The sequence below is a fragment of the Silurus aristotelis genome, assembly GCF_946808225.1.
Source record: "Silurus aristotelis genome assembly, chromosome: 10".
In the NCBI taxonomy this organism is placed as follows: Eukaryota; Metazoa; Chordata; class Actinopteri; order Siluriformes; family Siluridae; genus Silurus; species Silurus aristotelis.
The window spans coordinates 5,463,238-5,488,134 of NC_139583.1; the positions used below are offsets into that span (position 1 = coordinate 5,463,238).

The window sequence follows — 24,897 nt, forward strand, 5'->3', positions numbered from 1 at the left end:
CTTGACAGTTTTATTAGTAAAGCAGTAGAAACATCACCTGGATGTTGATTATAGGGACTAAAAGTTAATAGGTGTGTATGCATTAACTAAAAATTCAAATGAATTTACCACATGTGGACTTGTAGAAACATCTCTAGGATGATCAGTGGAAACAGGACGCACCTAAGTTCAGATTTGAGTTTTTTTATTTGGTATTATTTTATAAATTTGCAAAAAAATCAAACAAACTTCTTTCACGTTGTCATTATGTTTTTTTTTTTTTTTTAGAAATGTTTGAGGAAAATAATGAATTGAATCCATTTTGGAATAATGCTGTAACATAACAAAATGTGGGAAAAGTGAAGTGATGTGAATACTTTCTGGATGCACTCTACATCCACTGGGCAAATCAGGAAGTGTTCCTCAGGTTCCTGTCTGGACTGTGGATAAAGCAAGAGGAGGTGTGGTGCTGAACGGACAGCTCCTTTCTGCTCTGCTTATATAAAGTACAGATGCATGCAGAAGTTTAGACACCCCTGTTCACATCAAATATTTTATTGTAGTAAACACAACTGCTGCAGCATCTTCTACTTTTCAAACAAGATTTGCACCATTGAATGATTAAATGTGTGAATGACTAATACTTTTATTGATGTCTAATGACTATATGACTAATAATCTTTTTTTAATAACCATAAAATAAAATTGTAGTAATACGCTTGTAAGGTCTTAACAGACTCACAGGGACTTGTTACTCAGGTGGAATAGAATATGATGACAATTTCAGAGCATGATGAATTTTTTCACCCTATTCACATTTACATTCATTAAGGTCCCCTGGTGGTCTAGTGGTTAAGATGCAGCGCTCTCACCGCTGCGACCCGGGTTCGATCCCCGGTCAGGGAACCATCCCCAGCCACTCTTAGTGCCGGTCCCAAGCCCGGATAAATTGGGGAGGGTTGCGTTAGGAAGGGCATCCAGCGTAAAAACATGTGCCAAATCAAACGTGCGGAGGATCCGCTGTGGCAACCCCTAACGGGAGAAGCCGAAAGAAAGTTATTCACATTTACATTCATTTGGCAGATGCCCTTATACAAATTGCTTTGACGTGTCTCCAGCAATAAATTCTGATGACCATTCATTAGGACACGTGAGTAACCATCTAACAATACGTTCCATTAAAACTTTATGAATTGATGACTAGGAAGCAGGGGTGTTCAATAGGGTTGAGGTCAGAGTTCTACAGCAGGTCACTCAGAATATTCCACTTCAACCCATGGAGCTCGATTTGACATGATGCAACAGGTCTGATAGTTCAAGTAAAAAAAAAAATGCTATGCTACTGCAAGCTGTCACAGATGCATTCTCTTTTGCCACACTTTTTTTTATCTACTGTATGTGAGATGAAGCCACTGTCAGACAAAAACATGAACGTGTATGCTATGAATAATAACTCTCTTTCTGTTTCTCTGTCTGTCTTTCTCACTTTTTTGTAGTGTATATAGTGTATACGTATATGCCTCCTCCACTAAACTACAGTCGACTGTCGGTTGATCACAGCTAACCAATCAGACAGCAACATTGCTGGTCAGATGATGGGATTATGCCTGATTATACATCAACAAACACATGCATACACACCTATTCAAATATATGAATAGCCTGTGATCTGAGTCATAGAGAAAATCCTCCTGTGAGTGCTGTATACACAGCTGCAACAAAAAGCTGCTGATCCGGACTAAACAATACGCACTGAGCGCATGTTTATCACATTACGCTCAATCAGTGACATGACAAATAGGAAGGAAAGAAAGAAAGAAAGAAAGAAAGAAAGAAAGAAAGAAAGAAAGAAAGAAAGAAAGAAAGAAAGAAAGAAAGAAAGAAAGAAAGAAAGAAAGAAAGAACTATTACTCTCTAAAAACTCTACTATTAGAGTTTTTTTGGAAATATATTAGAATTAGAAAATAATCAATGATGCACTGATGCAAGAGTTACTTTTACCCAAATTGGCATGTGGGAAAAGTGTTTTGTTCCTCTTATATGACAGTGATCTTCTCATTAATTAACTGTAATCTATGCACTTAATGTTGTGAAAGTTGTTTTTTAGTTATAAGCAGCTAAGAACAGCAGTTTACAGTTTATCAGCCTTTTTTTTAATGCAGAATTAGGATAGATAGATAGATAGATAGATAGATAGATAGATAGATAGATAGATAGATAGATAGATAGATAGATAGATAGATAGATAGATAGATAGATAGATAGATAGATAGATAGATGAACAGCAAATAAATATAAAGGATCTGGGCAGTGTATATCTATATCTATCTATCTATCTATATATATATATATATATATATATATATATATATATATATATATATATATATATATATATATATATATATATATATATCTATATATATATATATATATATATATATATATCTTCATGCTTAATGTTGAGTTTGGTTTCACTATAATAAACATACAATTGCATAAAGCATCAATATTCGCCCATGGCCATGTTGATTAGAGAATAAAAAAACTGTTAAAGTATTAATTTAAGGTACATTTATCACATGTGCGATTAAGTTGAGATTAATCACAAGTTAACTCATGACAATCGTGTGATTAATCGTGATTAATATTTTAATCTTGAGAAATTATTTCAGCCCTAACATACAGTATATAACATCCATAGTATCTCTAGTTACCAGAGTTTTGCTAACAAACATGTCAAAAATGTTGTATTTGATGCCCCAAATAGAACCATACGATACCAAGGTCACACAATGAGGTCGTCAATACATTTAGCATACAAGCTAAACATGATCACTGCCTCCGGACTTTTTGAAACAGCTGTGTGACATTTCAGTGTCCGAAAAGAAATAATATAAAAAAATAAATAAAACAGACGTCAGTACAAAGCAAATGAAGTGCAGTTACTGGTTAATGAGAATAATGTATTAAACATGACCAAAGACAATGACAAACAACGCACACACAAACACACACACACACACACACAAACACACACACACACACACACACACACACACATACACACACACACACACTCACACACACACACACACACACACACACACACACACACACACACACACACACTCACACACACACACACACACACACACACACACACACACACACACACACACTCACTCACTGTGGCCCAAAAGTGGGATGGAGCATGTGTTCACATCAGCATGGCTCTCATTAAAAACTCAGCTAGGGTTCTGTTTTGTTGAGGGCTTTCTAAAAATAGATCCAACATTTAACACAAACAGAGAAAAATAATAGAGAAGAAGAAGAAGAAAAATGAAGAAGAAGAAGAAGAAGAAGAAGAGAGATATACTGTATAAATTATAACGTTTCAGGACAAGTGCATTCACATACTATAACCTATGATTTGCCTTGCAACCATTAATCCACACCTTCTGATAAGACATGAGAGTTAACCAGCAGTAATATTTTGAAACAACACACAATATTCTAGCTAGTAGTAAGTAAGCTAAGTAGTAGTGGAGAAGAAAAAATTGCATGTCCTGCACAAAGCCCTGACCTCCTTAACCCTACTGAACACCTTTAGGATAATCCAGAACAAAGACTGAACTCCAGACGAACTCCTGATAAATCTCTGATAGCCATTACAGAAGAGATGAGTAGAGGTTTTTATAAGAGTAAAAAAAGAAAGGAAACAACTCTGGAATGAAAATATTAACAATTTTAACACATGAAGGTCAGGCCTAAAAATAAAGTATATCCTTTTACATCAAAATGAATGCTGACTGTCAGGTAACCACAAATACAGAAGCATTTGAATATATATATATATATATATATATATATATATATATATATATATATATATATATATATATATATATATATATAAAGGATATACAGTGAGGAAAATAAGTATTTGAACACCCTGCTATTTTGCAAGTTCTCCCACTTAGAAATCATGGAGGGGTCTGAAATTGTCATCGTACGTGCATGTCCACTGTGAGAGACATAATCTAAAAAAAAAAAACAGGAAATCACAATGTATGATTTTTTTAACTATTTATTTGTATGATACAGCTGCAAATAAGTATTTGAACACCTGAGAAAGTCAATGTTAATATTTGGTACAGTAGCCTTTGTTTGCAATTACAGAGGTCAAACGTTTCCTGTAGTTTTTCACCAGGTTTGCACACACTGCAGGAGGGATTTTGGCCCACTCCTCCACACAGATCTTCTCTAGATCAGTCAGGTTTCTGGCCTGTCGCTGAGAAAATCGGAGTTTGAGCTCCCTCCAAAGATTCTCTATTGGGTTTAGGTCTGGAGACTGGCTAGGCCACTCCAGAACCTTGATATGCTTCTTACAGAGCCACTCCTTGGTTATCCTGGCTGTGTGCTTCCGGTCATTGTGATGTTGGAAGACCCAGCCTCGACCCATCTTCAATGCTCTAACTGAGGAAAGGAGGTTGTTCCCCAAAATCTGGCAATACATGGCCCCGGTCATCCTCTCCTTAATACAGTGCAGTCGCCCTGTCCCATGTGCAGAAAAACACCCCAAAGCATGATGCTACCACCCCCATGTTTCACAGTAGGGAGGGTGTTCTTGGGATGGTATTAATCATTCTTTTTCCTCCAAACACGTTTAGTGGAATTATGACCCAAAAGTTCTATTTTGGTCTTATCTGACCACATGACTTTCTCCCAAGACTCCTCTGGATCATCCAAATGGTCATTGGCAAACTTAAGACTTGCCTGGACATGTGCTGGTTTAAGCAGGGGAACCTTCCATGCCATGCATGATTTCAAACCATGATGTCTTAGTGTATTACCAACAGTTACCTTGGAAACGGTGGTCCCAGCTTTTTTCAGGTCATTGACCAGCTCCTCCCGTGTAGTTCTGGGCTGATTCCTCACCTTCCTTAGGATCATTGAGACCCCACGAGGTGAGATCTTGCATGAAGCCCCAGTACGAGGGAGATTGACAGTCATGTTTAGCTTCTTCCATTTTCTAATGATTGCTCCAACAGTGGACCTTTTTTCACCAAGCTGCTTGGCAATTTCCCCGTAGCCCTTTCCAGCCTTGTGGAGGTGTACAATTTTGTCTCTAGTGTCTTTGGACAGCTCTTTGGTCTTGGCCATGTTAATAGTTGGATTCTTACTGATTGTATGGGGTGGACAGGTGTCTTTATGCAGCTAACGACCTCAAACAGGTGCATCTAATTTAGGATAATAAATGTAGTGGAGGTGGACTTTTTAAAGGCAGACTAACAGGTCTTTGAGGGTCAGAATTCTAGCTGATAAACAGGTGTTCAAATACTTATTTGCAGCTGTATCATACAAATAAATAGTTTAAAAATCATATATTGTGATTTCTGGATTTTTTTTTTTTTAGATTATGTCTCTCACAGTGGACATGCACCTACGATGACAATTTCAGACCCCTCCATGATTTCTAAGTGGGAGAACTTGCAAAATAGCAGAGTGTTCAAATACTTATTTTCCTCACTGTATATAAATATAGGATATACACAATGCCATACTATGTAATTACTATTTTTTTTAATCTGAATCAGAATACTGTATTGATCCGCTAAAAAAATTGCAAGAGTTGCAGTTGCTTACAGTAAAATTAAAGTAAAATAAAAACAAATTCAAGTAAATATACAGTTATGTATTAATTAAAATAAAATGTGTAGCAGCAGTGAAACAGATGACAGAAACCTCAGTGACACTACAATGACAGTTACACAAGTTATTGCACCTGTAACAATTATTATTATTATTTGTAATTTTATTATTGCGGTGAAATTATTACAAATAATTGCCCAAGATATTACCATTACATAAGTGTGGCATTGAAAATCTAGAACAATATCCATATTTATAAATGCCTGGTTTAAAATATTCCACCAGTTCTGCTGTTTATCACAGACTTGTGTAACACTGCAGCCAAATAATGCTTTGTCGGGCCGACATATTCACCTACAGCTAAAAGATGTCTCGGAAAGGTCACATCAAAAGCTGCATAGGAAAAATCAAGTTCATAAAAGTTGATAAATGGCTTCATAACACGTTGACTCACACTACTTCGCTCTGATTGGCTGATTAGTTACCATGGAGACTTGTGATTATTATGAGAGTTAAAGCAATCTTATATCTGTTCTAGGGCGACATGCAGGGAAAGCGGTTCCCATGGTGATAAGGAGTCACCTGAAACACACACACTCTAACTTGTATTTACACACCAGTGTACAAGGAATCTATATTGTATGTAATGAAGAACAAAGTTTTGATGTATACACACACACACACACACACACACACACACACACACACACACACACAGACACACACACACACACAGCAAGTTTTACACAAACTAACTTGTATTATCTCACCAGTATATAAAGTTCTGATGGACACACATGCGTGCACACACACACACACACACACACACACACACACACACAAAGTTCCACACATTCTAACTTGTATTTACACACCAATGTACAAGGAATCTATATTGTATGTACTAATAAACAAAGTTTTGATGTATATATACACACACACACACATACACACAAACACACACACACACAAACTTTCTGTTTACAGTAGCAATTCTATAATACAGCCATTTCATTACAACCCATTTCTGCCGCTCTTCCTTTTGCCCCATAACGTGAAACTATAAAAAAATCAATAAGTTTATTTCATGAACTTGTTCAACCAACAACATACTGCTTTTTGGAAACAACATTTTGTTGTGGCAAAGTGCAAAAAAAAACAACTTGAAAAATTTAATACAAAAAACTAAAGCTATTCACATGTCAGTCCTCCTCATCATCATAAAACATCACACTCACCTCTGAAGTTCTAAAGTTCAGATCACTGTCCAGCCTGAACACACTGATTTCTCCCCTCGCTCACTATGCCCCATGTTTTAAAAGTCAAACAGTGACATTCCATGGCCTGCAACCTCATCGAGGGATCAACTTCACAAAAGTGCTGCGGGCTTTCAGATACTTCCCCTTACAACAACGATCAGGACACACACATACACACCGTCACCACTCCATCGAGCACTGAGTGAAACAATACAGCATCCAGAAGGTTTGTACCCTCATACTGAACTGGTCTGATCCACTGTGATAACAAAAAAAAAGACGACAGAAAGATCATCTATTTCATGCTGACATGAATAAAAAAAGCTATTTTTCTCCTTAATGAATAGATCAGCATGTGAATAGAGGTGAAGCTGACTCTGTTAGGAGTTTGAAATGACTAATGACTAATTCGCTCTTTGGTGAAAAAGCTGGTGATTAATTTCATATCGGCTGCAAGAAAAATCTTTCATAAACGCACTCGTTCTCAGAAAAAAAACCTTCTGAAGGAATTGAAGGTTTCGGTAACATGACAAGCTGAATTATTTTTGTATTAGCTTTATGAGTGTAACGACGACTCACGGCACGACACCGCCACGTCAGCAGAGGTATCTCTCTATTGAGTTCTGATAAGTACAGTCTGAACTCAAACATGTTCATCTTTTTCTTTTTTTAGGTAATAAACTAGCCAGAGAATGAGTAGCCAGTGATGTACATTTTCCTGCTTAAAATTGCAAACTGTATGGAACTAAATATAGTTATGTGTACATTAATTAATCTAGAGAAAGTATTTGAATGTAAAGTATAACTTTGAAAAATCCTTTTCCACATTCAGTCCCGATTTGCTGTGATAATTAGTGGATTTTACCAATAGATTGGATTGTACTTCCTGATAACCGATTTACTATTAACTTAAACAAGTGATTAACTTTATTACTAAAATTTAACAGTACTGAATCTTGAAATTGTTCTAAATTAAATATTGATATGAATATTTAAATATCAAATTAAATGTGATGAAATAATTGCTACATTATGAATAATAAATATAGCGCTCTTCGTGCAGCGCGCAGTCTCACATGTAAAAAAAAAAAAAAACAGCGATTCACCGGAAAAAATATCAGTATGGATTTTTGCCGATAGTCGACGTTCCACTAGATTTTGGAGTGTGCTTGTGGAGATTTAGACACAAGGGTTATTATAGTTATATTATAGTTATTATATGCAGTGAGGAAAATAAGTATTTGAACACCCTGCTATTTTGCAAGTTCTCCCACTTAGAAATCATGGAGGGGTCTGAAATTGTCATCGTAGGTGCATGTCCACTGTGAGAGACATAATCTAAAAAAAAAAAAAATCCAGAAATCACAATGTATGATTTTTTAACTATTTATTTGTATGATACAGCTGCAAATAAGTATTTGAACACCTGTCTATCAGCTAGAATTCTGACCCTCAAAGACCTGTTAGTCCGCCTTTAAAATGTCCACCTCCACTACATTTATTATCCTAAATTAGATGCACCTGTTTGAGGTCGTTAGCTGCATAAAGACACCTGTCCACCTCATACAATCAGTAAGAATCCAACTATTAACATGGCCAAGACCAAAGAGCTGTCCAAAGACACTAGAGACAAAATTGTACACCTCCACAAGGCTGGAAAGGGCTACGGGGAAATTGCCAAGCAGCTTGGTGAAAAAAGGTCCACTGTTGGAGCAATCATTAGAAAATAGAAGAAGCTAAACATGACTGTCAATCTCCCTCGGACTGGGGCTCCATGCAAGATCTCACCTTGTGGGGTCTCAATGATCCTAAGGAAGGTGAGAAATCAGCCCAGAACTGCATGGGAGGAGCTGGTCAATGACCTGTAAAGAGCTGGGACCACCGTTTCCAAGGTTACTGTTGGTAATACACTAAGACGTCATGGTTTGAAATCATGCATGGCACTGAAGGTTCCCCTGCTTAAACCAGCACATGTCCAGGCAAGTCTTAAGTTTGCCAATGACCATTTAGATAATCCAGAGGAGTCATGGGAGAAAGTCATGTGGTCAGATAAAACCAAAATAGAACTTTTGGGTCATAATTACACTAAACGTGTTTGGAGGAAGAAGAATGATGAGTACCATCCCAAGAACACCATCCCTACTGTGAAGCATGGGGGTGGTAGCATCATGCTTTGGGGGTGTTTTTCTGAACATGGGACAGGGCGACTGCACTGTATTAAGGAGAGGATGACCGGGGCCATGTATTGCGAGATTTTGGGGAACAACCTCCTTCCCTCAGTTAGAGCATTGAAGATGGGTCGAGGCTGGGTCTTCCAACATGACAATGACCCGAAGCACACAGCCAGGATAACCAAGAAGTGGCTCTGTAAGAAGCATATCAAGGTTCTGGCGTGGCCTAGCCAGTCTCCAGACCTAAACCCAATAGAGAATCTTTGGAGGGAGCTTAAACTTCGTGTTTCTCAGCGACAGGCCAGAAACCTGACTGATCTAAAGAAGATCTGTGTGGAGGAGTGGGCCAAAATCCCTCCTGCAGTGTGTGCAAACCAGGTGGAAAACTACAGGAAACGTTTGACCTCTGTAATTGCAAACAAAGGCTCCTGTACCAAATATTAACATTGACTTTCTCAGGTGTTCAAATACTTATTTGCAGCTGTATCATACAAATAAATAGTTAAAAAATCATACATTGTGATTTCTGGAATTTTTTTTAGATTACGTCTCTCGCAGTGGACATGCACCTACGATGACAATTTCAGACCCCTCCATGATTTCTAAGTGGGAGAAACTTGCAAAATAGCAGGGTGTTTAAATACTTATTTTCCTCACTGTAGTTCTATAGCAGGCCACTCAAGATCTTCCACTCTGGCCCATGTACAACATATTTTTATGGAGCTGGCTTTGTGCACAGGGGCAATATATAATGTAAGAACATTCATGTGTCTCCTAGTTTAAGTGAAGGGAAAATTTTATGCTACCACACTTAAAGACATACTATAAAATTGTGTGTCTCCAGATTTGTGGTAACAGTTTTGGAGAAGAACCACATATAGCTGGAAAGTCAGGTGCTGATACTTCCATCCATACAGTGTATGTTAGCAGTGTGTACAATCGAATAATTACAATAAGAACGTCTTATCTGAGGAAAATACATTTCATGCACCAGTGAGACCAGTGCAACCATTTTACAATAGGAGTGACATTGTTACTGCTTCTGTGAGTTACAGTGCACCAACGAGAGACATTTACCAGACACGTCTGTCTGCCAAAAACTGAATTAATTGCCCATTAGGTTTTATTCAGGAAGAAAAAAACAATAAACTTTTTATTGAAGACAGAAAAAAATATATTCCATCACATCTGGAAATGAGTGTACATACTCGCTCATTTCCTCTGTCTGGAGCTGTAGATGACAAAAATAACAAAAAAATGTATATCTAGTGAACATAATATGAATGAAAGTGTCAAAATGTTTCAAAGCTCCCATCCATCATGCTTATGACGTCTCTTAAAACAAAACTTCACAAAAAAATCAACTCAGGCACTAAAATGACTCAAAAAAATAAATAATAAAATGGAATATTTTGCATCAGGATACGGATACACCAGCAACACTGCTCACACACTTACCTGTTTCTCTGAATATGTTTATATATATATATATATATATATATATATATATATATATATATATATATATATATATATATATATATATATATATGATTCTGTGTATGACACACTCTTACTGAAAGTTTTTTCGGTTCCAGTTTCTCACATTTAATTAGTCTCTCTCTCTCTCTCTCTCTCTCTCTCTCTCTCTCTCTCTCTCTCTCTCTCTCTCTCTCTCTCTCTCTCTTCACACACAAACTTTCAGGCTGAAGCTTTAGCTTTACCTGCGCATAAACGGAGTCAGGAAGCGAGACGAGTCGTCATCATGGCTGCTCTGCTGGCTGCTCTGCTGACTGCTGTGACAGAAAAACACACACCTGTCATTCATATCATCACCATGACAAGAAATGATTTTTTAAACATGTTAAACATTAACAGCCTTTGATCGTTCATGTCTCAGTTCATATATGCAAGTAAGGATGTAAAATGGAAGAAGTGGAAGAAATATGAGAAAAAAAAGTGTGTCCAGATCACATTATACCAAAGATTATATTCAAATTAAAGCTGCCATGATTCATCTCATTTAGGATGTAACTGTAATAGATAGATAGATAGATAGATAGATAGATAGATAGATAGATAGATAGATAGATAGATAGATAGATAGATAGTTGAAGTAATAGATATTTGGACGGACAGACGGGCGGGCGGACGGACGGACGGACGGGCGGGCGGACGGGCGGACGGACGGACGGACGGACGGACGGACGGACGGACGGGCGGACGGACAGACAGACAGACAGACAGACAGACAGACAGACAGACAGACAGACAGACAGACAGATAGATAGATAGATAGATAGATAGATATGGTCTGTGAACCTGAGTTTGGGCATTTCTGGTCTATAGTGTGTCTCTCTGAATCTCTCGGTCACATAAATCGGTCACCAGAGGGCGCTGTCTAACTTTGAAATGCATCCTCAACCTCAGAATTCAGCTTGCACTCGAAATGAATATGAATTCTGACCACAAGGCAGGACACACTTTAAAAATGTATATTAATTCATATCTGCTACAAAATAGTCACATCAATCCAAAAAAAAAAAAAAAAAATAAATCATTTTTATAAGCAGTCAAACACGCAAGATGAAGGTAAAATATGTCTAAGCACAAGATTAGTTTTATAGTTATAAAAGTACAACATAATGAACACATATAGATATATTAGAGTAAAATATTTCTTTAATTTTTTTATTATATAGTTTTTTACATTCAAAATTTTTATATTTTGCGAATATCTCATAACTCAGACAATAGCACGAGGGTTAATTAATATTATATTAATGCTTTAAAATCTGCCTATTAATTCATTTAATTCATGTATTAATTTAAGGGTCTGCAATAGTTTCCAGTTATTTATTTATTGTATTTTTTTCCCAAATATATGAGTCAAGATCATCAGCCAGAAAATGAATCATGTGAGATACACTGCAAGAGAGCAAAACCTTCAATATTCATTAGATTCAGACATCATTAATCTATGAGATTAATTTGAGAGTCAGAATATATGATGAGAATACTTTATATATACGATTATACAAGATTATACATTATAAGAATATATACAATTCATTACTTTGATTACAGAAATCATGTTTATTTGAAGTGCAATTGAAAAGGTTCACACATGAATGACACAAACATCACGTGCCGCTTACTCTATAAGACACTTATATAAGACGCTCAGCTATGCTGCGATGCGTGGCGGATTATCACTGTTATTATCACTGCTATTCTGGTCCACATCAAAGGGGAAAGTTGGTTAACATGATTTCCATGTAATTAGAGCTCTTCTACTTTATACGGATGTAATAAAAAATAAATAAATAAATAAATAAATAAATAAATATAGCTTTATTACCAAGCATGTTCACACACAGTGCAGACATACATGGGAATTACACAGTTGATGGAATATAACAAAATAATATACAATAAGTATACCGTAATTTCAGGACTATAAAGCGCACCCTTGTATAAGCCGCACCCACTGAATTTTACGAATATTTTTATTTTTAACATAAATAAGCCGCACCTTGTGTATAAGCCGCAGTGAAACTAATGAACTTTACACAGGCTTTACAGAAAGACAGTGTCTGTTAGACCAATGAAAATTCCGAACGGAAACGAAAAAAAAAAGCACCTCACCTGTGTTCTGAGCTGCACGGCTTCGGGAGAAAAACTTCCACCGGAGAAAAACTTCCACCGGTGTTGATTTGTTATACGGTGTAATGGGTAAAATATGTTGTGGCTCCTTTAAGAGCAGAGCGGCATTTTGGGAACAGCACGTCACTGCATTCTTCCGGTATTACTGCGTGTGTGAGACTGAGGAATATGTCATTATTTTCTGATGCTCATTTCTAAGTTTCTTTGACTAACCCATAACGCTGTTGCCAAGAAAAATAAAAAAGCACGAGTTTTGGAAACCTGTCTGTGCTTATATGATTTCTGTTGTAACTGGAGTTAGCGAGCTGACCAAGAAAGTCATTGTGCACTGTCTTCCTCCTTCCTTACACAACCACTGTATATCTCTCTCTGGAGTTTATCTTTTCACATCGTCGTGCGTTTAAAAATCAACACCGGTGAAAGTTTTTCTGAGCCGTGCAGCCTAGAACACAGGTGAGGTGCGTTTTTTTGTTTCCGTTCGGAAATTTCATTGGTCTAATGTTTTGGGGTTCAGTCTTTTGGCTTGAAGTTTGTGAAACCGGGAAAAACCCAGGAAAAATCCATAAATTAGCCGCTTCGTTGTTTAAGCCGCGGGGATTCAAAACGTGGGAAAATACGGCTTATAGTCCGAAAAATACGGTATATTCAATAAGAATATACAAAAAGTACAACAGCCAATTAAATAATGCACTACATACAAAAGTGGACAGTTATGTTATTTAAGTGTGCAGTTTACTAATATACCATTTCAGATCCTATGCATAAATGTGTCAGTTATGAAGGACAATGAAAAGATATTCAAGTTCAAGTTTATTTCTAAATGTGTTATGGACGTTGTCTCAAAGTAGCTACACAGAACTTAAGAATTCAAGTGATGTGTGTTTATTTATTTATTTATTTATTTCAGGAAGAAACCTTGAGAGGAACCAAACTCAAAATGGGAACCAATCCTCATTTGGGTGACATCAAGAGTGTGATTTTAAATCTTAAAAACCAAACAAAACACCGGAGAGAGAGAACTAACATGAGCACCAGAGTGTAAGATTATGAGTAATGTTCTTTCTAAATAAAGTCAATTGACGTTGTGGAACCAGGAGCTACTGAGCATCTCATAAAGCAGCTCAACATTTGAGATCATAAAAGATCCAACACCAGCTTCTCCATACCAGAGCCTTTAAACATTCAAAGAGGTCCAATGTCCAGACTCCACATAAAGTGGGATCCAAATGGAACATCTCTAGATGGTTGAGGATGTTTGTGGGGTCGGCATCTACTTCTTATTTTAATATTTTTGAATGAATATTTTGATTATGAATATTTGAATTGTTCAGGCTGACTAGAGCCTGCAGTGGAAAAAACAACAACATTTGTGCCTGGCTGTTCTGGTGGACGGTGCGCTGTAGCGCCGGCCAGAGGCATCAATTGAAAGAGAGAGTGGGCTGGGTGTGTGAGGGGTCCAAAGTGACTCTGGAGATGTGAAGATCTTAGAGTTTGGGCAGTGGAGCATCAATAATCCTCTCAGCAGTCCTGACTGTGTGCTGTAGCCTCTTAATGTCTGATTTGGTACAGTGTTTGAATTGAATCATGTCTTATGGGGGTCCCAGTTGTTGTGTAATTCATATATTTTTTACTAAAATAATCTTGGGGACCCCCTAAGTCTATTTTTTACTTTGTCATGAATTCCTAATGCCTTATGGGGGTCCCGGATCCCCCCAGCCCCCCCTCATTCCGAGCACTGATTTGGTAGCTGAATCAAACCAGACAGTTATGGATGTACACAGGACAGACTCATTAAAGGCCGAGTAGAACTGTTTCAGCAGCTCCTGTGGCAGGTTGAATTTCCTCAGTTGACGATTATTCCCTTACATACCCAATATAAAAAAAAAACTTGTGGACATCTGTCCATACGATTTGTATGTTCTTTAAAAACATACCATTTGCTCTTATACAAACCTCCACTTTTCTGGAAAAGTTTGGAAAAGAACCAAATACGGCCAAAAAATGCAGGTGTCCCAATACTTTTGTCAGCATACTGTATAATTCTGCCTTCATCCATACATCAGTAGATTGGATTGGATTGGATTGAATTGTATAGCAAGTATAGTTGAATAGCAATCAACCAGTTTAGTTGACATTTACACCAACATGATATCTGATCACAAGATGATTCTAGATGAATCGCATCAGGATGTGGTTCGACTTTTCTCAGTATGTCCTTAAATCTGTTTTTATATACTGCAGTTTCTGTGCAAAAGTTGTTCATTACAATGAGAAAAGTCTGAAATTGATCATAAAGAACAACAATTAGTTATAAAATACTCATCTCTGTGAATTTTCATCTGGAGATAAAATGAGGGCTCAATGCATTATTTTCACAGACATTAGAAATGTATCTATCAGAATCAGAAAGAGCTTTATTGCCATGTACAATTGCACTTACAAGAAATTTGTATTGATCACAGAAGCTTCAAGTTGCACATTTGTATAAAAATTAAATTAAATTAAATTAAATAACAAAGTCCTCTCCTTGAACTGCCACCTTAACGTGGTGGAGGGGTTTGAGTACTCGAATGACCCTAGGAGCTATGTTGTCCGGGGCTATATGCCCCTGGTAGGGTCTCCCAAGGCAAACAGGTCCTGGGCGACGGGTCAGACTAAGAGCGGTTCAAAACCCCTTATGAGAGATACTACATCAGGGACCGTGACGTCGCCCGGTATGGCGCAGCCGGGGCCCCACCCTGGAGCCAGGCCCGGGGTTGGGGCTCGTATGCGAGCGCCTGGTGGCCGGGCCTTCCCCCACAGGGTCCGGCCGGGCTCAGCCCGAAGGAGCGACGTGGGGCCGCCTTCCAGTGGGCTCACCACCTGCAGGAGGGACCGTAAGAGGCCGGTGCTAAGAGGATCGGGCAGCAGTCGAAGGTGGAGGCCTCGACAACCCGATCCCTGGACACGGAAGCTAGCTCTAGGGACGTGGAATGTCACCTCGCTGGCGGGGAAGGAGCCTGAGATTGTGCGTGAGGTTGAGAGGTTCCGACTAGAGATAGTCGGGATCACCTCTACGCACGGCCTGGGCTCTGGAACCACACTCCTCGAGAGAGGATGGACTCTTTACAACTCTGGAGCTGCCCATGGTGAAAGGCGTCGGGCTGGTGTGGGTTTGCTTATAGCCCCCCAGCTCAGCCGCCATGTGTTGGAGTTTACCCCGGTGAACGAGAGGGTCGTTTCCCTGCGCCTACGGGTCGGGGATAGGTCTCTCACTGTCGTGTGTGCCTACGGGCCAAACGGCAGTATAGAGTACCCGGCCTTCTTGGGGTCTCTGGGAGGGGTGCTGGACAGTGCTCCGACTGGGGACTCCGTCGTTCTACTAGGAGACTTCAATGCACACGTGGGCAGCGACAGTGACACCTGGAGGGGCGTGATTGGGAGGAACGGCCCCCCTGATCTGAACCCGAGCGGTGTTCAGTTATTGGACTTCTGTGCTAGTTACAGTTTGTCCATAACGAACACCATGTTCAAGCATAAGGGTGTCCATCAGTACACGTGGCACCAGGACACCCTAGGCCGCAGGTCGATGATCGACTTTGTGGTCGTTTCATCTGACCTGCGGCCGTATGTCTTGGACACTCGGGTAAAGAGAGGGGCGGAGCTGTCAACTGATCACCACCTGGTGGTGAGTTGGATCCGATGGTGGGGGAGGAAGCTGGACAGACTCGGCAGACCCAAGCGTACTGTGAGGGTCTGCTGGGAACGTTTGGCCGAGCCTCCTGTCAGAGAGATCTTCAACTCCCACCTCCGGCAGAGCTTTGACCAGATCCCGAGGGAGGCCGGAGATATTGAGTCCGAGTGGACCATGTTCTCCACCTCCATTGTCGAAGCGGCCGCTCGGAGCTGTGGCAGTAAGGTCTCCGGTGCCTGTCGAGGCGGCAATCCCCGAACCCGGTGGTGGAAACCGGAAGTAAGGGATGCCGTCAAGCTGAAGAAGGAGTCCTACCTGGCCTGGTTGGCTTGTGGGACTCCTGAGGCAGCTGACGGGTACCGGCAGGCCAAGCGAACTGCAGCCCGGGTGGTTATCGAGGCAAAAACTCGGGCCTGGGAGGAGCTCGGTGAGGCCATGGAGAAGGACTATCGGCTGGCCTCGAAGAGATTCTGGCAAACCGTCCGGCGCCTCAGGAGGGGAAAGCAGTGCCCCACCAATGCTGTTTACAGTAGAGGTGGGGAGCTGTTGACCTCAACTGGGGATGTCGTTGGACGGTGGAAGGAATACTTCGAGGATCTCCTCAATCCCGCCGTCACGTCTTCCATTGAGGAAGCAGAGGCTGAGGGCTCAGAGGCGGACTCGTCCATCACCCAAGCTGAAGTCACCGAGGTAGTAAAGAAACTCCTCGGTGGCAGGGCACCGGGGGTGGATGAGATCCGCCCTGAGTACCTCAAGTCTCTGGATGTTGTGGGGCTGTCTTGGCTGACACGCCTCTGCAGCATCGCGTGGCGGTCGGGGACAGTGCCTCTGGAATGGCAGACCGGGGTGGTGGTCCCTCTTTTTAAGAAGGGGGACCGGAGGGTGTGTTCCAACTATAGGGGGATCACACTTCTCAGCCTACCTGGGAAAGTCTATGCCAGGGTACTGGAGAGGAGAATACGGCCGATAGTAGAACCTCGGATTCAGGAGGAACAATGTGGTTTTCGTCCAGGCCGTGGAACACTGGACCAGCTCTATACCCTCTACAGGGTGCTGGAGGGTTCATGGGAGTTTGCCCAACCAGTCCACATGTGCTTTGTGGATTTGGAAAAGGCATTCGACTGTGTCCCTCGCGGCGGCCTGTGGAGGGTGCTCCGGGAGTATGGGGTCGGGGGCCCTTTACTAAGGGCTGTCCGGTCCCTGTATGACCGAAGCAGGAGCTTGGTTCGCATTGCCGGCAGTAAGTCAGACTTGTTCCCGGTGCATGTTGGACTCCGGCAGGGCTGCCCTTTGTCACCGGTTCTGTTCATAATTTTTATGGACAGAATTTCTAGGCGCAGCCAGGGGTCGGAGGGTGTCCGGTTTGGTGACGACACGATTTCGTCTTTGCTCTTTGCAGATGATGTTGTCGTGTTGGCTTCATCAGACCAGGACCTTCAGCATGCACTGGGACGGTTTGCAGCCGAGTGTGAAGCGGCTGGGATGAGAATCAGCACCTCCAAATCCGAGGCCATGGTCCTCAGTCGGAAAAGGGTGGCTTGCCCACTTCAGGTTGGTGGGGAGTTCCTGCCGCAAGTGGAGGAGTTTAAGTATCTTGGGGTTTTGTTCACGAGTGAGGGAAGGGTGGAACGGGAGATTGACAGACGGATCGGTGCAGCTTCTGCAGTAATGCGGTCGATGTACCGGTCTGTCGTGGTGAAGAAGGAGCTGAGCCGCAAGGCGAAACTTTCGATTTACCGGTCAATCTACGTTCCTACTCTCACCTATGGTCATGAGCTCTGGGTCATGACCGAAAGGACAAGATCCCGGATACAGGCGGCCGAAATGTGCTTCCTCCGCAGGGTGGCTGGGCGATCCCTTAGAGATAGGGTGAGAAGCTTAGTCACTCGGGAGGAGCTCGGAGTAGATCCGCTGCTCCTCCACATCGAGAGGGGTCAGCTGAGGTGGCTCGGGCATCTGTTCCGGATGCCTCCTGGACGCCTTCCTGGGAAGGTGTTCCGGGCGCGTCCCACTGGGAGGAGACCCCGGGGAAGACCTAGGACACGCTGGAGAGACTATGTCTCCCGGCTGGCCTGGGAACGCCTTGGTGTCCCCCCGGAAGAGCTGGAAGAAGTGTCTAGGGAGAGGGAAGTCTGGGCATCTTTGCTTAGACTGCTGCCCCCGCGACCCGGCATCGGATAAGCGGGAGAAGATGGATGGATGGATGGATAAATAACAAAGTGATATTGGTCATTTTTATTTACAAAATTAAAAGTATTATTACATAAAAAAACAAATAAAAAGTGGTATTGCACATATTTTTATTTTCATTGAACAATAGGGAAAGCATTTAACTGTTCATGAGATCGCCTGGGGGAAGAAACTTGTGCCTGACTGTCCTGGTTTTCTGTGCTCATTAGTCCAGATGGCAAAAGTTCAAAAAGTACACTATATGAACAAAAGTATTGGGACACCTGACTTTCCCAGCCATATGCTGTTTCATTCCCAAACTGTCATCGCAAAGCTGAAAGCACACATGAAATTTTCCCTTTACTTGAACTAGGAGACCCAAATCTGTTCCAGCATGATAATTCCCCAGTGCACAAAGCTATAGATGCTATATAGTGCTATAGAGCTCCAACACTATTAAACACCTTTGGGATGAATGTGAAGACTGACAGAACCCCAGACCTCTTCACCTCACCTACATCAGTACCTGACTTTACTAACATCGTTAGTAGCTGAAGGAATCTTCACAAATCTCCACAAGAACTCTCCAAAATCTAGTGGAACATCTTTCAGAGTGAAGATAATTAGATGAGTAAATGGGGACTAAATGTGGAATAGGATACTCAAAAAGCACATACCAATCTTATGACCAGGTGTCCGCAAACCTTTGGCAGTATAGTGTACAGTATGTGGCATGGATGTGAGGATCCTGAGTGATTTTCTGAACCCTTTTCCTCACTCTGGATGTTTACAGTTCTTGAAGAGTAGACAGGGACATACCAGTAATCCTTTCAGCTGTCCAAACTGTCCTCTGAAGTTTTCTGATGTCTGATTTTGTAGCTGAGCTGCACCACACTTTTATTAAAGTATCACTAATCCAAAATACTTTCCGAAACCCACTTACTTTCCACTGCTCCACCCGGGGTTTCTATATCAAAAATATTACCCAGACTGCATCCCCAGACCTACAGCACTGACAGGGACACAGATTAGTCTCTCCCTGATCCCAAAAATAGTCAAACAAACTCTCTCCTATCAAAGAGAAGCAGACTCCGGAGCGTCTGGAATGATGGTGGCAAGCAAACAGAAATTTAACCTGCAGGTCCAGAGATAAGAGACAGCCCTGTTCCCTAATCATACACCAAAGATCGGACAAAAAATATATACATACCCTGCTATAAAGCAAAGTACAAAGAATAATACATGGGCGATATTTAGTACAGCCATATGATACTGGAGATCTTGAATAAGAAAGTATTAATGATGCCACTGGAGAAATGATCAATTCCCTTGTGGTGAGTTTTTTTATATCCAGATCTGCCCTCCAGAACTTTTAACACTCTTTATAGCAATAATGATTCCAATTATTCTTATGAGAACTGCAAGAAAAAACTCTTTCATGAACAAATGTTGATTTTATATTAAAACCTTTTTTGAGTGTAAAGTTTGTGATTATTTTATACAACCAAATATGATGAATGGTGGCAATACTTTCACCCCCTATGCTGTATTTGCTGGTACTGGTGGGCCGTGCATTTCATAACTAAGCCTTCAGTGATGTCCTACCTAAATCAATCCAGCTTTAAGACCATCGTTATGATGGTACGGCTGTAAAACCATCAGTTTTATATAGAAACGCAGTATAACAGAGCGCTGCATCACTGACAGGAATCTCATGCAGTGAGAATGAATGCCGTTATTAAGCAAGAAACTTATGTTATGCTACAGTGTGGCATCTGTACAATAAAGTACAAATTGCTTGAAGCTCTTGCTTTAACCAATCAGATTGTGAGTTGGCGGTAGTGGGGCCATCTAGCAGGCATACAGTAACGTCAGCATTTTCACGTCCTTTGAGTGGGGGATCAGAGAGCACACAAGTCAGAGAGCACACTAGTCAGAGAGCACACTAGTCAGAGAGCACACTATTCATAGCTCGTAAACCGCATCAGTAACAAACAGCACAGGCTCGAATATATTCGTGTGGATTTAATACCTGGGTTTTTTTTTGCAGGTACACATTTACAAGAGCTTTTTTAATCATCAAAAAGCATCAAAGTCAGCCAAACAGTTCAAAACATTTGTTAAGCTTTTTTATTAACTGCTTATACTTTTCAATTTTTTTCTCTTTGCACAAAAACACACAATTTGCCTTCATTTCCATTCCCACAGAAAACCGTAATGCACCAAAAAAAATCCACAAAAATGCACGGGGTCATTTTATAAGGTTAATATCGAAGCTTCTGCTAGAGATGATGTATGCGGGCGGTGCAGCTGTGGCTACAGTGAAATGAGACTTGTTGATTCATTGGGTTATCAGTTATGTTTAAATTATAAATGTAAGTCTGTGATTCTGAGTTTAGTTTAACGGAAACGCCATTTTTGGCCCGTTACTGCTTGCTGGTTTTAAGTAGTCGGTATACGTGTGGAATGTAACATGCAAGATTTATAAACCCTGATGCGGAGTGGGTTATTAATATTTAAGAAACAACTAAGACTTGAAATGTGTGCTTTAGTTACATCACTATGACATAAGCAAAAATACCCTCTATTCCCCCCCCCCCCCCATCTATCTCTCTCTCGCTCTTTCTCTCTCCTTTTTATTCCACACTCTCCTATTAATATCACTCATCAATTATTGACAGGAAAGATAAATAGAGCTCACTGAACTGTTATGTAAACCAGCTGTTGTCTTTAATCATTCAGACCTTCACACACACACACACACACACACACACACACACACACACACACACACACACACACACACACACACACCTATGACTGATGGCTCGCAGAAGACCCTGCAGAACAAAAAGTATAACAATAGAGTGCAAAACGTATAGAATAAAAGATGTAAAAAACAATGACCAGAAATAATACGAGATAAAAATCAAGCTAAAGCTTTTAATCATATAATGATACAAGTTTATGCAGAAAGCTCAGTGTTTAGGATGTTGGACCTTCTAACCAAAAGGTCATGAGTTCAAATCCCAGCACCAATAAGATGCCACTGTTGGGCCCTTGGGCAAGGCCCTTCACCCTCAACTGCTCAGGTGTATAAATAAGATAAATGCCAAATGCCATAAATTTAAATGTAAATTATTATCAAATACGAAACAGATACACACCATCGAGCAACACGGCAATGACAAGGGGCTGGAGACAGGTTCTTGATAAAAACCACCAACGCAATCAACAATGACTCGAGTTGCTATGGCAACCATGATGTAAAGGGAAACCCCATAACTGCTTTCGTGTATCATCCAATTTGCATGTGCACCTTCACTGAACGTATATAGAGTTACGGAAATTCCGCGGTCATGCGAAATTTCCGTGACGGTATACAATGACATTTTAAATTCATATTGAAACCTTAAATATTTTATTTACTTATTAACATCTCCTGACTCAACCCTAGGTGTGACACCCAGATCACACAGCTCATGTTCCAGTAGATTTTGTAGCGTGCTTGTGGAGATTTGTATGAGACTCATTCAGCCACAAGGGGGCGTAATTAAAGTCAGGTATTGATGTAGGTGAGGTCAGGGTTAGGGTTAGGTTTGGGTCTTCTAATTCAAGTGAACAGATCCTACTTTTGCCTATATTGTTTACTATACTTTACTATACTATAGTGTCAGGGTGTGAGATGAGACTATGCTGACTCTGTGTATGTACTATACTTTAGCAAAGTCACGACTCCCTTATGATGAAGCACAGGCTTTAACTTTAAACCATGGTGTATGTAAAGTGTCCTCTTTCCTTCTATAGATAAAGAAAAGGTGCTTTTCACTTGTCACATGTACATTAGAGTACAGTGAATTTCGTCCTTCACATATCCCTCAGCCATGATACATCACCCCTGGAGGACAGAGGGTTAAGGTTCTGGCTCAAGGGCCAGAGAGTGGCAGCTTAGTGATACTGGAGCTTGAACATTCCAATCAGTAATCCAGAGCCTTAACCACTGAGCTACAACTAGCCTAAAGATCAACACATTTAAGGTCTAATTTGAAGACTGCCTTTTAAAAAGAAAAGAGCTATATAGTGGCGATATGGTTGTGATGTTTTGTTTTTTGAATCCACAAAAGTGACCGAGTATTCTAAACAGATAGAAAGGTATGGTGTGTCATTTTTTAGAAGTTTGTTCACCCAAAAAAAGATTTGTATGCCAGGTTCAGTCGGGAGCACATGCAGAATTTCCCGAATCCTAAAGACGAGTAAGAAGTGCATCAGTGTAGACAATAAATCATAAAGAAAAATAAACATATTTAGGTAAAAATGATAAATAGCGAAGATCAAATATATGTATTTATTGCATGTGTTTACATGTTGCACATGAATTTGATTTCCGGTGATAATCACCTAAAATGTTTTGCTTATTACCTAAGATATTACCTAAAAAAAAACTGTGTCCAATAGACCGTCCTGGTACCTATTTTAACATATGATCTGCGACCCATTTACTGTAATCTGGGGTACTTCTAGGAATGGATACTAGGTGATATAGGATGCAGCAAAAGACTACAGAAGTTGTGTGAATTAAAACCAGAGTTGGTGCCACTTTCTGGGTGGAAGGGATTTCATGAGCGTCTTAGCTGTCAATCAAAGCGGCACTATTCAAACGCAGAAGAGAGCTGATAAACTTTCGACTGTGTGCTGACATTATAAAAAAAAAAGGAACAAAACCAGGATATTTTCTTTTTCATTCAGCAAACTGAGAAATATGTGTTCATATGTATTTATTTTTTAATAGAAAATCAACCGAGCTGAAAAATATTGCTGATCTGTTCATATGCTAATCTAGCTTTGGTTTCGGGTTTATCTGCATGTGATGGTAAGATTGTTGATTGAAGGAAGATTAATTTCTCTATTCATACTAACTGAAACATTACAGAGCCCAAATAAATGCAATTAAACCCAACCTTGATCCATTTACTGCAACAATTCCTCTCACCCTCAGGTAATAAAACGCTGCATCTCCACAGAAATCCGACTTTGCCCTCGTTCAGGGCACAAAGCTCAGCATTTAGCCGATGAGCTGAATCAGATGTATTATGGTATGATGTTACATCATGCATTGCTGTGACCCTCCAGCGCTCAAATCCGACACCCACTGATTTACAGTCCCTTTCTTAAAATCTAAAACATCCTTTCACTAGCCATATGGATTGGAAAGATCGTTCCGAAGCAGAAATATGAATGTAATTACCGTCCTCGTAAGCATGAGCGTGGCATTGTGGTGTTTAAAAACACGAGCCGGAATTATTAGTCTGTCAGATTTGTTGAGGAAAATTTATAATGGGTGGCAGCAGAATATATATATATATAGAGACCAACATTATAACAACAACAGGAGCAGCCACAGTCAATAACCTGCTTCTTGTATTGAGTTTGATCCAAATTAAATCTGTATTAATTACACAACAACATTCATTTCTACATTCATTGATTTTCCTTTCATCCTACTGCAGTGCACTAATGCAAACTCACACACTGGTTTACAGAAAAGGACAATTCCACCATAGTCACTTCATCTACCACCATGGTTTTTTTTTTTTGGTCATAAACCAAGAAATGTGGAAATATTCCCATAAAGACAGCAACTGAAGCTAAAGAATAAACCAAGAACCCTGGAGGTGTGAAGTAGAATTGCTACTCACTATGGCCATCTCAAAGCTTTACGGCAGTTTTCACAATGGTGGACGAAGTACACAAAGCATCTACTTAAGTTAAAGTAGAGATACACTCTGTAAAATTTGACTCCACTAAAAGTGCTCGCTTTAAACTTTCACTTGAGTAAAAGTACAAAATTCTAATTGCATTGAATTCAAATGTACTTCAGTACTATGATTTATGATGTCTATAATGTTCCTACAATCTATTAATAGAATGAGATTAATGACTCAAACACTGATTGATTTCTCTTAAAATGATCATGAGCCCAAAACCTTCTTTTCAACTACTTTAAAACAATTGCCCAAATAAGGTCAAGGGTGCTGTGGCGAGTTCAAGTCAGGAGTTTCTTCATCATTTATTTCCTCTCTAAATGTCCTGCCTGCTGTTGAACTATATGTTGGTTATATGTAGATGCCACCAAGCAGCAATCAAAACAAGTTAAAAACAGACAGCACGCTTTACCTTGATTGGTGGATTGCTGTGCGATTGACCAGTTAAGTTTTTATCCTCATAAAAAAAAAAAAAAAAAAAAGAAACGACCGATTTTGCAAAATGTAGTCGATTCAAGATATTAGACTTTGGAATGTAGTGAAGTTAAAGTCTCCCCAAATGG

General features: G+C 40.2%; 1 protein-coding gene across 8 annotated transcripts in view; it reads right to left on the minus strand.

The window, feature by feature from the left end:
- gramd1bb (GRAM domain containing 1Bb) overlaps nucleotides 1-24,897 on the minus strand; it is a 149,804-nt gene that overhangs the window by 64,131 nt on the left and 60,776 nt on the right. For all 8 annotated transcript variants that reach the window (XM_083552274.1, XM_083552264.1, XM_083552279.1 and 5 more), the window contains one exon: nucleotides 10,789-10,860. In XM_083552274.1, the coding sequence (XP_083408400.1) occupies nucleotides 10,789-10,860 (72 nt within the window). The remainder of the gene's footprint in view (nucleotides 1-10,788; nucleotides 10,861-24,897) is intronic.